The sequence below is a fragment of the Coffea arabica genome, chromosome 3e (genome assembly GCF_036785885.1).
Source record: "Coffea arabica cultivar ET-39 chromosome 3e, Coffea Arabica ET-39 HiFi, whole genome shotgun sequence".
Classification (NCBI taxonomy): Eukaryota; Viridiplantae; Streptophyta; class Magnoliopsida; order Gentianales; family Rubiaceae; genus Coffea; species Coffea arabica.
In genome coordinates, this window is record NC_092315.1 from 801313 (window position 1) to 817574 (window position 16262).

The 16262-nt window shown below is 35.9% G+C and overlaps 1 protein-coding gene and 2 long non-coding RNA genes across 7 annotated transcripts; 1 reads left to right on the forward strand and 2 right to left on the reverse strand.

The window, feature by feature from the left end:
• Nucleotides 1-125: 125 nt before the first annotated feature.
• On the reverse strand, nucleotides 126-3797 carry LOC113737792 (uncharacterized). 5 transcript variants are annotated; one of them, XR_011842344.1, is made up of 7 exons: nucleotides 3472-3797; nucleotides 3276-3342; nucleotides 3128-3169; nucleotides 2923-3000; nucleotides 2426-2488; nucleotides 2256-2348; nucleotides 126-477 (listed from the first exon to the last, which is right to left on the reverse strand). It is a non-coding gene; the product is annotated as an uncharacterized lncRNA (long non-coding RNA). The 5 variants fall into 5 exon arrangements; XR_011842342.1 differs by having other exon boundaries at nucleotides 3243-3342; nucleotides 3472-3796; XR_011842345.1 differs by having other exon boundaries at nucleotides 3243-3342; nucleotides 3650-3727.
• Nucleotides 3798-8913: 5116 nt separating this feature from the next.
• LOC113738056 (acetate--CoA ligase CCL3-like) lies at nucleotides 8914-13396 on the forward strand. Its single transcript, XM_027265218.2, has 3 exons — nucleotides 8914-9388; nucleotides 11251-11841; nucleotides 12318-13396. The coding sequence occupies exons 1-3, from the start codon at nucleotides 9170-9172 to the stop codon at nucleotides 13212-13214; spliced, it is 1707 nt and encodes a 568-aa protein (XP_027121019.1). The 5' UTR covers nucleotides 8914-9169; the 3' UTR covers nucleotides 13215-13396.
• A 377-nt stretch (nucleotides 13397-13773) lies between these two features.
• LOC140038806 (uncharacterized) lies at nucleotides 13774-14303 on the reverse strand. Its single transcript, XR_011842346.1, has 2 exons — nucleotides 14224-14303; nucleotides 13774-14017 (listed from the first exon to the last, which is right to left on the reverse strand). It is a non-coding gene; the product is annotated as an uncharacterized lncRNA (long non-coding RNA).
• Between the last annotated feature and the right edge of the window lie 1959 nt (nucleotides 14304-16262).

Below are 16262 nucleotides of genomic sequence, written 5' to 3' on the forward strand. Positions count from 1 at the left end.
TTTTAACAAAGGAAAAACTGTAATGCAACCTCCCCAGCCAAAGTCAACTATGGACAGTTCATTTATATGGCTATAGTTCATTTATTGCAAAAAACAGCCAAGAATTTGGCAGTTACAAATAATCATCCACAAAACAAATTGTCATAGAACGGAAAAGCATCATGTTCCATATACATATACAAAACGTAAGCCATGTACAAACTGAAATGGCAATTGAGCCATATCAATTAGCAACCTAGCTACTACAAAAGTTTCCGCAGTTAAGTTCTTTAACAATGATAAATACATATTAGACATTAACTAAAAACATCTAATAAAATTGTTATCTAGAAAAAGGCTAAAAAAAAATAAAAATTACAATAATCAATTTAACATTGAGCTGCATTCCTAATCAGAAAACATGAATGTGTCACACAGGCAGGACAACAGATTCTTTCCTCTTAGCCGCCCAGCGACACGATCACTCAATTCAACGTTCTGCAGCAAAACTCAAAAGCATAGTCATAAACTGCATAAGTATGAACAAACAATACATTGCTAGTCTGCACACACTACTTATTCACAGTCAAAATCCAAACCCTTAGCTGTCTTACAATAATCAATTTAACAGTGAGCCGAATCCCTAATCAAACCAGATGAATGCCTAACACAAGATCACTTAGTCTAACATTCTACAGCGATAAAAACAGAGACATAAACATAACTACACAAGTATAAATAATCAAACAAAATACAAAATACAAAAACAATCCTAATATACATCATGTTTAACTTCATAAACATAAAAAGCAGCCAAGCTAATCAATCGCCCGGCTTAGCTGCAAAAAGCCAGAACATTCACAAAGCCTAAATCAGGAAAAATCTCTTTTAGAGAAGAAAATAACTGTTAGTCTGCCTAAAAAGGATTAGTCCCACAATACAAACCATAAAAACCATTAACTCATTTCATTTTTTCGTAATCCAAATTCTATTCCTTCAATAAAAGAAGAGAAACACACAGAATTTGAGGTTTACACAAAATCAACAGACAACAAGCACAAAATTTCCTTCACACATCACAATCTCAAACACCAAAAGCAACTCAAAGCAATGACAAAATTTAACCGATTACAATAGTCACAAGTACAAAATTTCTTATGGAATCCACTCATTAATTGCAAATGGCTGATCCTTCAAGCCTCAGAACCACTAAGCACCAAAGCAAAACATAAAAAAAAAAAAAAAAAAAAAAAAAAAAGAAAAAGACAACCTCACATGCACAGAAATGAGAAGAGATGAGGAAACCAAGCAAAAAATGCTAAATCACCCAATTAAAGAATCTCCCCGGGGAAAAAATACAACCAACAAGTCTAGATCAAAGCAACAATTCAAAAGATTAAGCACATAATAAAAATCCCCTCTGAACATAACTCATTCCTGGAAAAATGTCAAGACAATTAATCAACATACAATTTTTGGTACAGAAGGCTCGAAAATTTCACAAATCTTGAGGGAAAATATGTCCACCATGGGAGAATACCAAGAAAATTAATGGTGACTAAGTTTTACCTTTTAACTTTAGCTGCCAGATTTTCGCTAAAGCTAAACACTCAATGGAATTGCTATCAAATATACTGAAATTCTTAACAAAATAGCAGTTTGATGTCTAAACTCCCTTTTTCAGGTTTTAATCTAACTAATGAAGTTAGTGAAGTTGCTCAAATCATATGCCAAAATCATGAATATCCACAAACTTAGTATCCAAACATTTCTTGATTAAAACAACTAACCAGTAAACCACAAATCCATTGTCAAAGGCTGAAAAATTAGGAACAAGCTCTCTTATTTATTACAATAGAAACCATGGCATAAAGCAATACAAAATATATTTTTTAGCATAAAACACCAAAAAAGGATCCGTGGTTAAGTTTGTCAATAGAAACCAAACTTTTTTATTTTATTTTGTCATTCTCCTACAGACAACTTGTTAAGTTTATTCAGGCCTTTAGTTTCATTAAGGCCCATAAAAATTACACATAATACATTGACAGGCAACCATATCACCATACACGTAGACCAGATAGTATTAACCACAAATCCTAACTTCATGGTATCTAAGATTTGACCGTACCCTTTTTCATTTCGGGGCAGGAAGATGATAGATGAAAGGTTGTGTCTTATCTTATGTTTAGAGTCCATCAATTCTTAGTGTAATACGTAATAAGAAAATGTAGTACGAAGAATGAAGAATGCAGTACGAAGGTAAAGGAACTGACCACGTGAGACATGGAGTAATTGGTTAGATGGCATGTCTGAACATGGACCCCTAAAAGCTTTCTCGCATCCAAAATCTTGTTCGTCGATATTCCCTGCAGTAAAATGTCCTCCAATTGGTGCACTTTGGTGGTGTTAACAGAATTGGCAGAAGGCTAGAACATGAACTTACCTGTAAGTGTCACTTGTGAATCCTCAGGTATATCTACTATTATTTCTATAACTGTAGGCATTACTGCAAGAAAGGCCAAAAGAGCTGTAATTAATCAAGACTGAACTAACTAATTGGAAGACCAAAAAAGTGCAAAAAACTGAGGCTTGTTTAACACACACACACACATCTAAGGTGCTTTCGACCAACAACATGACAATAGGTAATAGTGCCACAAAACAGAAGAGTAAAAGGGAACTAAACTTGGTGTATAATCAGTGCAATTGAGAAGTTTTGGCTCAAAAAATGTTTTGTACTTGATGCAATTGTTATGATAATATGAATACTATTCTGTCATCATGGTGTTTGGACTAAAACATGGAAAAGTGACCTTTTACAATACTAAGAACCAAACAACACAAGAAAATCTCAGAATAGGAACTTGAACTGCTCTTGATTCGTGATGCAGCAATAGAAAAATGAAACAGAATTATTCCCGATGCCACAGAAAAGCTTACCCACAACATCTTCTCAATTGAAGGTGAGCAGAGAAAATGACAAGCTCTTGCTTTCTCCTCATTTATACATTGCTCAACCTAACACACAGCTCAGCACCCAGAAAAGAAAACAAAATAAAAGGAAGTCAATAAAGAATGACAAATATAGCAAAACTGAAAGACAGACAAATAGAATTTGCAAGAAAAACAAGAACAAAAAAATTACCTGACGGAAGAAACTCCTATCAGACCTCGCACGTAAAAGGATCTGCAGAAAAGAGGAGCTTGTTAAAAAAAAAAAAAAAAAAAAGAAGAGGGAAATGGAGGAAATATTGAAATACCAATCTAAAGCATATATCTTCAAGTGCTAGTACCCAACATCCAATTCTTGCATCAATAAAGTGGAAATCTTTGAAACCCCACCTCACGGGCTCATCCAAGCTACAGAAATAAAAAATCTAAAAATTAAAAAGAATAACATAATCCTCATAAACAACAAAATAGTAGTAGCAATCAGAAAAGGGAAAAAAGCAACAAAAAAAAAAGATCCGACAAGAACAGATAGTGTACTCGTTGTCTATTTTCAAAAAAAAAATGCAAGATCTGACAAGAAGAGACGGTAAGATCTGACGAGAACAAGAATGCACGAAAAAAAATGTGGAAGAAAAGGAAAAAATGTGGAAGAAAAGGATGATTAAAGGAACAGAGAGAGAGAAACGAAGACGGTGGAAAGATCTGGAGAAGAGACGGCGGAAGAAAGAAGCGGCCGAGAGATTCTTGTGTTTTATGCGGCTAACCCTAAGCCGAGAAAGAAAATGGACACACGAAGCGCATCACGCGAAAAAGATGGGATGATCCACGTGCGCGGCACGTGAGAGGACGACGAAAACCAATCCAGGTCATCAGAGGCCTTCGGCTCTTTATCTACTTATGTTGATAAGCCAATCCAAATTTGAAGCTTGTCAGAACTAAAATTTTAATACCACAACAAATTTATTTGTAAAATATTTATACACTTTTTGTTCTTGTGACTTCTCTACCTTCGCAATTTCTTTCATCTTCTCACTGATCATGTTCAGTTCATTAGTTCCAAAGAAAATAATAGAACAATGAAAAGAAAAAGTAATGGCTTGATTTGGTGTATGGTTCAAATTAGACGGTAATCTATGATGTGGTTTGAGAGCCAAACATGTCCTGACCCGTCGTGATAATTAGAATTGAAATATCTAAACTTTTAGCTTTAAAAATAATCAACAAATGGTGCTTCTGACCCCCTTTGGCCCTTGTCTGCTTTCTGCGGTGTAAAGGAGTTTGAGACAGCAGTAATTGAGTATTATTCAGTAGTTGTAAAACTCGGTACAAAATGCAAAAATGGCGACGGACAGATTAAGAAGACAAATGGGTTTGGCAATCAATTCCGTGAATGAATTGAAATCTAAAAAGTTTTTGTAAATCATCGTGTTACTTTACTTTTGGGCATGAACGTGCCCGGGCTAGGGACGTTGATTAGATTAAATTACTTGAACATAACAAGCTTTACCTGGTGGTTATTATTTTAAGCTCGTCTCAAATTGAGCTTTTTTTTTTTAGCTTAGCTCAGAGTAACCCAAAATTTGTATGTTATGGTTAGCCAGTTCTACCAAATAAGCTTGCCAAAAATCTTTTCCCTTTTCTTTCTTTCCATATTTTTTTAGAGTAGCTCTCCATAAAAGCGTGTGTTATCATCTAATATGGGCATGTTTGGCACCCTAGTTTTTTACCAAGTTTTTTAGTTACTAGTTTTTTAATAGCTTTCGCTACGAGAACTCCAAAAAAACTTTCCAAAATTTTTTACCTACACACTTCAAAAATCTATACACCAAAAATTTCCCAAAAACTTTTCTTCCTCCCTCACCCAACCCACCACACCAGCCACCACCTCCACCACCTCTCCCGCCGCCGGTCACCTATTCCGGTGCCGATAACCTCAAAAAAAAATTTTGAATCCCTCACCCTCACCCTCACCCCCTCTCCCTCCCCCACCACCCTCCCCCTCCCCCTCCCCGTTCTGCTAGGTGCGATCTAGTCGCGTGACTAGATCGCAAAGGGGGTGCTAGGTGCGATCTGGTCGCGTGACTAGATCGCAAAGGGGGAGGGGGAGGGGGAGGGTGGCGGAGGAGGGAGAGAGGAAGAGGGAAGGGGAGGGAGGGAGAGAAAAAGCAAAAAATAATAATAATGCACAGCTGCCCGCCTTCCTCGGGCGTCGGAGTGCAAGGGGGAGGGGAGAGGAGAGGGAGAGGGGAGAGGGGAGGAAAGGGGGAAAGCAGTCAGAGGGGGTGGCGGGCAGAGGGGAGAGGAAAAGAATGGTGGAAAAGTTTGGGGTTGGGGGAGGAAAGGGGTGGCGGGGGAGGGAGAGGAGAAAAGCAAAAAAAAAAAAAAAAAGAAAAAAAAAAGAAGAACAGAGGTGGTGCTGGCGGAGGTGCTGGAGGTGGGAGACAGAGGAGAGGTAACGGGGAAGGGGGAGGGGGAAGGAAGAAGAAGAAGAAGAAGAAGATGAGGAGAGGAAAGAAAAGAAAAAGGAAAGAAAGAAAAAGAAAAAGAACGAGAGAGAGAGAAAAAGAAAGAAAAAGATAAAAAGAAAAGGGAAAAAAAAGTTTTTCACCTTATAAAAACTTCTACAAAATTTTTTTAAAAACTTATATAGTGCACTACAATAAAGTTTTAAACAAACTCTCAAAAAACTCAGGTTCCAAATGCAGTTTCAATTATAGTTAAGCTTTATAAAAAGATTCTGCAAACTCCAATCCAATTATAAAGAAAGCCAGCTCCAACGCAAGGCTGATGAGGTTATCCGAACTCGAATGTTAATGCTACGACAATTCATGTTGTAAAGTGGTTCCCCTCAACTCCAATCAAATAAGTATCATCATAATTTGAACTCGAGGGGAATACTCTTGTCATTTTCGCAGAAATTGCTATGCCATTATAGCTTGAGACGGTGACGGACATTGAATTTTAGTTTTTTTCTTCGAATAATTGAATTTTAGTTTAGATAGCGGATCATCAAAGCTATGATAACCAAAAGAAATTCTATAACAAATAAAGCGTAGAAAATATAAAATAAAAGTTCAATAGACTATAATTAGAATTAAAATTTTTTTGAGAATAAAGTATAAAAAATATGAAAATTAAATTATATACTATTCTATTTACCATCGAGGTTAGACATTCAAAGCCGCAGTTGAAACTTCTTTGGTTTCTGTGATGGTTGAATTTTTCTTTTTTGTTTTGTTTGTCTTTCATTTCCCGTGTAATATGTACAGTGAGTATGTTTGGATTGTTAATTATTTCACTTTATTTACACTTTATTTACACACACTGATTTACTTGCATCATTAATACATTTTTCAATTACCTTTTAATCTCACATACATCATATCAAAAAAGTATTACTTTAGTTGCTATTGTAAAATAATAGTAATTAAAGAAAAGGATAATTTCAAAATCCTCCTTTGAGGTTTTAGACAATTTCACATAAATACCCTCTGATATTAAAAATTACACTGACCTCCCCTTGCTTGACATGTTTAATAACAAAATCAGCCTCCATCATAAAAAGTAATCTCAAAAATGAAACAAAAGTGCTGACACACAATTTTCTTCTAAATTTACCCTCCTCGTCTCTAGATGAAAACAATTAACACTTTTGATGAGGAAAATGCCAATAAAAAAAAAAGGGTAAAAGATTGCTATCAGTTTGATCCTCTTAAGATAATAATAATAATAAGTTACACTATTGACCGTTACGCCTAAGAAGAGCTGTTGGTAGAGCAATGAATCTTTCATGCCAGCATATAAGGCCAGTGAAGATGCCAAAAAAAAAAGAAAAAATTCATGCCAACTTTAATCGAAGATGTCCTATAAACAAAATCATATTTGACCATCGTCAAGTAACACAGAGGTACATCTACTTTATAGGTACAACATATAATCTTCTAAGAAATTTAAATTATATCCATGACAAGCATTAGGTGGCATTAACATGATAAATAACAATCAATATTTAGAAAACTCGTAAGTAGGTTTAATAAACTAAACATTATGAAAGGAGAGGTCAATGTAATTTCTAATATTATAGGGTATTTATGTAAAAATTGTCAGAAACCCCACTGAAGATTTTAATTATCCCTTAACTAAGAGTTGGTTTGTCAAAGAAGTTTAGTCAAAGGAAAAGCTAAGGTTTTCGTAATTATTATTTAAAAGTAATACTAATTGTATGGTACAATACATACTAATGGTAAATTTTAATAAGCATACTAATTACTAGTTTAGTATAGAACAATTTATCAAGAGAAATTAGACAAAATAATGGAAAGACTTGCATATAATTATTTTTAAGGCAGGCCAAAATAATGTAATTTTAATTGATAATTAAAATTATAAGGAGAATTTTAAGATTTTAAAAACTTTTTGGGGGGACGATTGCTCCTGCCTGTCCCCTGTCTCCGCTCCTCGTTTGGGCTATGACAATATCAATTATAAGATATAACTTGATAAGAATTGAAAATCAACTTCACATAGTACTAACTAGATGTAATTTTTTTTTTTTTGATAATTAGTACTAGATGTATTTAGGGTCTGTTTGGTTGGAAGTAAAATGTTTTCCTTGGGAAAATATTTTCCGTGGAAGTAATTTTCCATGAAAATCATTTCCCTTTCATCATTTTCAGGTGTTTGGTTAGCTTATTAAAAATATTTTCTTACTTCATTTTTCTGGTGTTTGTTTAACTTTTGAAATATTTTCACTTTTATCTCTATCTTTACTTTCTACACATTATAACTACATACTTCTTCCCATGCAAAATAAGAAAATTTATCTCATTGTTTAACTTTAAAAAATCTTGAAGAAATGTATATATGAATAAAAAATATCTCCTTAAACAATAAACAAATTGCTGGCCATTCAGTGTCAAATATCAATCACATGCAATGCTTATTGTGACATATATCTTGCACTCTCACTGCTGAAAGTTTCTCTAGAAAAGAATGTCCCTATTATACATAATTAATTACTAGCATAGGATGAGCAGGATGAGATTTTTTTTTTATTTTGAATATACTAGGGGTTGGGTTGGGTTGGGTGGTACGGGGGAGGGAGTGTAAGGAAGAGGTCTTGGGTTCGAGTTCTCCTGTTTACACAAAAAAAAAAGAACATACTACAAGATGTTTTCAGTAAGTTTAGAACATACTATAGGCGGGATGCATGCATTTCGAAAAACAACTTCAGTAAGTTTGGAAGGGAAGTTGTTTTCCATAAGATGAGTGAAAATATTTTACATAGGAAAATGTTTTCAGTAACTTTTGTGCAACCAAACACGGGAAATTAGGAAAATATTTTCCTGGAAAACATTTTCACCCGAAACAAACGGACCCTTAGACTCATTTAAACGCAGTAATACTAATACTATGTATTTAGACTCATCCACCATATCAAGCTTACTAGCAAAAAGAAAGAAAGATAGTACTATGTATTTAGACTCATCCACGTGGCACATGCATTTAGACTCGCATAATTTAGACTCATCCACCATATCAAGCTTACTAGCCAAAAGTACCGGTATGTAGTAGTATATTTTTTAATAAATATTTAATATTTTTAATGTAAAATTTCTATAATGTTCCTTGTCTAAAATTATATAAAAATATGAATTTATATTATTTAAACTTGATTGAGCTCGATTAAATAAGATCGATTTGATCAGGTATGAGTATGAATGAGGCAAAAAAATTTGAGTTCAAGATATGAATTTTACCGTGCTCGAATTGAATTTAAGTTTATTAACTCAACTCGATTTGATTGCATCAATAAACTATAATAGCTACTAATTTTTTTAAAAAAATGGATTAATAAAATCATAAATAAATTCAATTTAAACTCTTCTCGATTCGATTGCACCAATAAATAAATCATGAAGTGATAAACTACAGCTACAAAAAATTTTTAAAAATGCAGACAAATTCAAATTAGACTCTTCTAATCGATCGCACCAAAAAAATTTGCAGACAAATTCAAATGAGACTCTTCTACAACAGAATTGTACCGACTAAAGCGTACGTCCATATAAATTGGTCGACTTGCTCCGTGGACATCATCATCAGAATTCATTTCATCGTCTCTCTTCCTGGCCGCACTTCACAGCTGCTCATCCCTCCCACTCCCACGCACCATAATCCGCACTGAACGTCGTCGTTCACTACCACACAACTCAAAAACCAAAAGCCATCATCCATGGGTGTAGAGGAGAAAGATATTGACGATCTCCCGAAGAACGCAGCCAACTATACAGCTTTGACTCCACTGGTGTTCCTGCAAAGAGCTGCTTTGGTTCATCCCGATCGTACATCCATCATCCACGGCTCCAATCGTTACACCTGGCTCCAGACTTACCAACGCTGCCGCCGATTAGCCTCCGCTCTCGCTAAGCGTTCCGTCACCTTCGGTAGCACTGTAATTTCACTATTCCTCCTCACCATTTCCGTTTGTTTTCCTTCCTTTTGGTTATTATTCGGTTGCTGATTCCTTTTTATATTTTTCGTGCAACTTTTGGTTGTTTTTTTTGTGGTGTTGTTGTGGGGGGGGGGGGGGGGGGCGGGAATTGAAAGAATAATGGAATGATTAGCTGGCTTGAGCTTGGTGATTATCTTAGGCAATGTTGGAATGTCGACTTATGCATGTGCATTCACCAATTATTTTGTCATTAAAAACTGATTCAATTTTCATTTGTTTCCTTGATATTTCTTGTGGGGATTTTGAAATTAATCTACTACCTGGTTCGCATGTGTAATCAAATTTGTTGATACTGTTTCATTGCAATTGAAGATGGATTTTTTTTAAATCACCTTAGCTTATTCAGAGCTGAATTAATTTGTCTAACTTAAATAAAGTTCTAAGATACTGTTGAGTTGCTTTATTTTTTTTTCTTGAAACTAATTTTCATATTGAATCTAGACTTCCATCAAATTGGGATTTCTGGTCCAAATATGTGGCGCACTTTTTAAAGTGGTCCAATCGTTATTTGTTTAATTTAAGCAAATTCTTGGAATTTAAAAAGTGGGAGCTGGTTTGGCTTTAATATGCTCATTTGAGGTAGAGCGTGCTAAACAACGTATATTAGGCAGTAAAATACTCAAAATAAGTTTGTTTGCATCTGTAATAAAGAATATGTTTCTGAGAGTTGGTAAGATTTGGGTTCTGTTGTTTGTTGCCTCTTTCAAAATGTAGAAGGTCACTTAATTATTTCACTATAAAATCTTATCAAAACGATAATGCTGTCTGACTCATTTTCTATGATTAGGATTTAAAGACATCTTTAAAATTGCAGTAGGTTGAATGTTTACTTTTAGAACATTACGCTTCAATTTTAGCTTTTACCATTTAGAACGAATGACCCTTCAGTTTTTTCATGTTGTCAGTTTTCCTTGCTTTTCTCATTGCTGTGTATTACTATCAAATGGAACTTCAGTGCATCGAGATAAGAAATTGAAAGTGGATTAAGAGTTTTAAGAACTTGTGCCCTGTATTTCTGTAGATGAGTGAAATATGATATACAATGAATTGATTTTTAGTTCTCTTCATTGTGTTTGGAAGATAAGTGTCCATTTGAATGGAGAGAACGGAGAAGAAGTGAGAGAAATTGTTTTGTCTTGTTTCATTTGTTGGTTTAATGAGGTGTGGAATCAAGAAAGAAAGGAAAAGCTGAATGCAGTACAAAATCTGCTATGCGAAGCAATGTGGAGCTGACTTTGCTTTACTAAACCAATTATCTGACTTTGCATTACTAAACCAATTATCTGACAAATGCGCTAAAAGCTACATATACATTAGAAAAATTCCTTCTTTCCTTTGCTACTCTAGTACAATCTTTCCTACTTGCAAAGCATAATAGAGTAAAATATTTTTGAAGTTTTTCGTTGGTCTCCTATGTTCCGATGAATTGGAATTACAATATATCTAAGTATAGAACGCAGATTAAATCAGACGTGGGAAATGAATTTACTGACAAACTCTAGAGTCGGGGACATATTCGTGTGCCAAAATGCTAGTCCTGGAAACAGAAGAAGCTGCTCACGCATTATGAAGCTTCCAACTACAATGAATGAAGAATAAAGGAATTTTTTTGCCCCTTGATCAAAAGAACCAATCTCTAACTATGTGAAATTAAAACAGGGGATCAATACGGAATTAATTCAGGAATAGAAAAATTATGTATGGATTTGTTGTTCATCAAATTGGAGCTTGATCTTGTACCTCAGTGTTTGGAGTTGATGGTACACTTCCACTAATTATCGTATACTGATACTCAAAAGCAGGTTGCAGTAATTGCACCAAATGTGCCTGCAATGTATGAAGCACATTTTGGGGTTCCAATGGCTGGAGCTGTTCTGAATGCTGTCAATATCCGTCTAAATGCACAGACTATTGCATTTCTTCTGGGGCACTCGGCATCTGCTGTTATAATGGTTGACCAAGAATATTTCTCCCTGGCTGAGGAAGCTTTAAAAATTTTGGCTGAGAAGAGCAAAGGCTACTTTAGACCCCCTCTTCTTATTGTTATTGCTGATAAAACCTGTGATTCAAAGTCGCTCCAGCATGCTCTTTCAAAAGGAGCAATGGAATATGAGAAATTTCTGGAAACTGGTGATCCAAACTTCGCATGGAAACCACCACAAGATGAGTGGCAAAGCATTGCTCTTGGTTATACTTCTGGCACAACAGCGAGTCCTAAGGGAGTGGTGCTCCATCATCGAGGTGCATATCTTATGGCTCTCAGTAATCCTGTTATATGGGGCATGAAAGAAGGGGCAGTTTATCTTTGGACTCTACCTATGTTTCATTGTAATGGTTGGTGTTTTGCTTGGTCACTAGCTGCTATTTGTGGGACAAGTGTATGCCTTAGACAGGTATCTTTCTGCGATAGTGATTTTTTTTTTTTTGGTTGTGAATCGGTTATTTCTTGTAGAGGATGGATACATACAATTTCCTATGATGTGCTGCTACTGGCAGTCCCTCTTCTTGGTTTGACTCACCATTCCCATACTTTGGCTTACTTGATAATGAATCTTAGGAAGTTAATTCTTTAATGACAAGTCTAAGCACACTGTAGAACATGGTAATGGTTTTATGTTTTGCTCTAGATTAGTTTTATTTGATTGTCCCTGGCTCTGGATTATAATTTAGCCTTCAGATATGATGAATCAATTGCAAAACCAGATAATATCAATTTGTACTAAAAACTTATAATTCATGTAAAAGTTTGTTTATACAGCCTTTTCTAACAAGTCATATGCTGATTTCCTCTGTAACTTGCCCTATGGCTTAACTGGGCTTAAATTGCTTGATCATCTTTACTAAATCTTTTGTGATTTTGTCTTCTTAGGTAACGGCAAAGGCAGTGTATTCAGCCATAGCCAATCTTGGAGTAACCCATTTCTGTGCTGCTCCAGTGGTGCTCAATACAATTGTGAATGCTCCAAAAGAAGAGACGATCCTTCCTCTCCCTCGTGTTGTGCATGTGATGACTGCTGGTGCTGCTCCGCCACCTTCTCTTCTGTCTGCAATGTCGCAAAGAGGATTTCGTGTTACGCACACTTATGGCCTATCTGAAACCTATGGCCCTTCCACCATATGTGTGTGGAAACCTGAATGGGATCTGCTGCCACCTGAAAACCAAGCGCGATTAAATGCTAGACAGGGTGTGCCATACGTTGCTTTGGAAGGCTTGGATGTTGTCAACACGAATAATATGATGCCTGTCCCTGCTGATGGAACCACAGTGGGAGAAATTGTTTTTAGAGGTAATGTCGTGATGAAGGGATATTTGAAGAACCCCAAAGCCAATCAGGAGGCATTTGCAAATGGTTATTTTCATTCTGGTGATCTTGCTGTTAAACATCCAGATGGTTACATTGAAATTAAGGACAGATCAAAGGATATCATTATATCTGGAGGTGAAAATATTAGTAGTGTAGAAGTAGAGAATATTCTGTACCAACATCCTGCAATATTGGAAGTTTCAGTGGTTGCAAGACCAGATGAACGATGGGGGGAGTCACCTTGTGCGTTTGTCACGTTAAAGGGAGAAGCTGAGAAATCTGACCAACAGCGCTTGGCAGAAGATATAATGAATTTCAGTCGTTCCAAGATGCCAGCATATTGGGTCCCAAAATCTGTGGTATTTGGACCATTGCCAAAGACTGCAACCGGAAAAATTCAGAAACACTTGTTGAGGGCCAAGGCAAAGGAGATGGGACCAGTGAAGAAGAGTCGCTTATGAGCAATTAGGCTAAATGAAACGCCTTCCGGATGCTGTTTTTCTTTTTCTTTTTCTTTTAAAATAAAATGCTACCTCACCAGTGTCTCCGACCTCTCTCTCTCTCGTCTTTCTAAAGCTGTGAACCTTACTTTGTTATAGCCTTGGGAACCTCGCTGCATTACATTAAAATCGTTTCATATTCATGTTCGTGTGACTTCAGCTAGCTTGCTTCATGCTTACCATTTCAAGTATTCTTGTGAAAAGTTGTGTGGCGCTTGTACAAAAGAAAATTGATTAAAAGGTTATTAGTTAGTGTTACCATTGTATGCTCAAGTATGCACACCTCGGTGCAACTTCACTATTTCAGAAGAGGTTTGTTTGTGATCCATAATCTTTCATACGAGAGTCAGGAAACAAGCGTTCTTGAAACTGATTGAGATGAAGCGAGATGCCCACCATTCAATTATTCATCTTCAGCTGGGCTGAAAAAATCCAATAATGAGGCACGACAGAATTGGACGCAGCCTGGAGTTGGAACATTGTATGCACTCACGAGTTTCTATCTGTAAACAATTGATGATGGGACAGCTTAAACAGACTTAGACCGGATCATTATTCATCAACGAAAAAATACATACGGCCTGTGGGGGATGCGGAAGATAAGAAACATGATGATGCTCAGATTAGTTGGCAACGCCTATCTGCTATATATATATATCTGTCATTTAGTATGTTCATCTTGAGGATAAGAATGTTGAATACACTCGTGTATCAATAAGGATCAGCATTCATCACCATCCCCATTCCCATTCCACTGTTACAGCCTGAAGGGGAAAAAAAAAATAAAAAAAAATATATATATATATATTATATCGTCCAATCGCAAACAAGCAAATAAATACTATAAAACAAACCAATATTGCTCATGGAAGAAAAAAAATTACATACTTCAAAAAAAAAAAAGAATTATATGATTGAATGGAAAAGTATTTCATTAATTCACTCCTAGAATATATGGAAGAGCATAGACCTTACATGTCTCCTTCATCATTTCAACATTTCTTGCGTGCAATATTAAGAATTTTTTTTTTGGGGGAATTTTTATTCCTGGGTTGGGTTTTCTAGATTCTCATCCGGAGTTTGTGGATTTATTTCAACTGAATGGACGAGTGGGACCTCATGGTTTTGGATCAAGTTAGGCCTGCTGCTTGGTCCACAAAAAAAAAAAAAAAGACAGAGAGTCCAACAAATACGTTTCTTATTGAGTAGTGTTCTTGGTCACGTTCCATGTCCATGCACAAGCCGCAACAAAGAAAGTCATTACATTACAAACGTAAGATAAGAGACGCCGGGTAGCCATGGAAGAAAGACTGGGGGATTGGCTGGCTACTGAGAGCTAATAGAAGAAGATTAATCACTTTTTGAAGTTTCAGGTTCAGAAGACTAAGCAATCTTACAAAATTCATATATTCTCGAAGCCCCTAAATGCATCTGTCAAGACTAAACTCTGTGCTTATCCAAATTGCTATCACAATTAAACCTATCTAATCCATCTATTGCATTTGTTTCTATGCTTGATTGTGGTTTTCACATTTAAAAAAGGGTTTTACGAACAACTAAAAAAGGTATCGTATTGGGTTATTAGTTGACCAACAAGGACATCTACGTTATAATCCCGTGAAGGGTAATATGATAGTATAACACATGATTAACAATGATCAACAGTCAAAATTTTTAAGATAAAGGGAAAAAAAAAAGAAAATAGATTGAAATAGTGGTCAAGATATGATCATCTTTCACCTCCTCAAGAACTGACTCAGGAAGATTAGCTTTAATTTCTTATACTATTTTTATAACCTAACACCAACACATTCCTTTCACAGCCAATATAGAAAAACCAATCAGAGGATTAATTTTCTTCATCGTATTGCGTAGCTGTGGGGGCCTGCACCGATATGTATGGTTGCTTTGTCGTGCCCCAGTGACCAAAAGAGTTGGAATCGAAAGAAAAACTGCAAAGCATAATAGGAGGACCTCAAAAATATCAGGACCCACAAAGGTTATCCAATTGGTGAATGCAACGTGCAAGTTTCAACATTGTGGACAATCGCACAGCTGGTGAGGAACGAGGCTGTAATATCAAGGATGGGACATATATGGTCCAGAAAAAAAAACGAACGGATTGCGTTATTCTCTGGCATTGGCTAATTATACTAAAAGCGAAGGAAGGTCGTTATGCATTTGGTTTTAAACATACTCCATATGGTTATTATTATGCATTGGAACTTATGCTTCCAAGTTCGATGACGATCTGTCGTTATGGGACCGTTGGAATGAATTCATGCATGGATCATTGGGTCTAAAGTCTAATTTCTTCTTCTTTTTTTTCCCCCTTTTTTCTAGGAAAATAAAAAGTTGAAAAAGAAATTTGCTCCTCTATATTTTCTGTGCAAATTAATGGAAAATGAAAGCTATGGATTGAGTTGCATGACAGACTTTTTGCAACCTTTTTCTGGGGTCGAAAATGAATGCAAGCAAGTTAATATGCGTAAATAAGGTAGGTGGAAGTTTCTTGCGCAAACAAAGACATTTACCGGAGCCATGTACTTACCAGATACAAGATCAGTTAACTCCAGCCCCCGTTTTCTTTCATAAGAATTCCCTCCCTCTTAAAGGGAATCAGCAAGAGCAGTGCATCAAAACCTGGCCATATGTTTTGTTCTTTCTTTCCTATTAGTGCATCAAAACTGACAGCTTTTACGTACACCCTCACATTTTGATTCCTCTTTTCTCTTTGAGGATTACAGAACAACAGCTAAATTCAAATTAATTAATTAAAGTGCGTGCATACGCAAACGCAGACATACACGCACTCTCACACACCAACAAAAGTCAATAAATATTATTACGCCTGCGACAGGACGAACCTCACGTTTTTACCATTAGCAGGAATTTTGATCACGGGGCGATCAGGTATCATCACGAGGGCTCCATCCCTATTATTTCTACACGCCCACGGATTTCTTTCTTCTGGTTTTTGTGTATATACACATATTTCTTTCTTCAAGA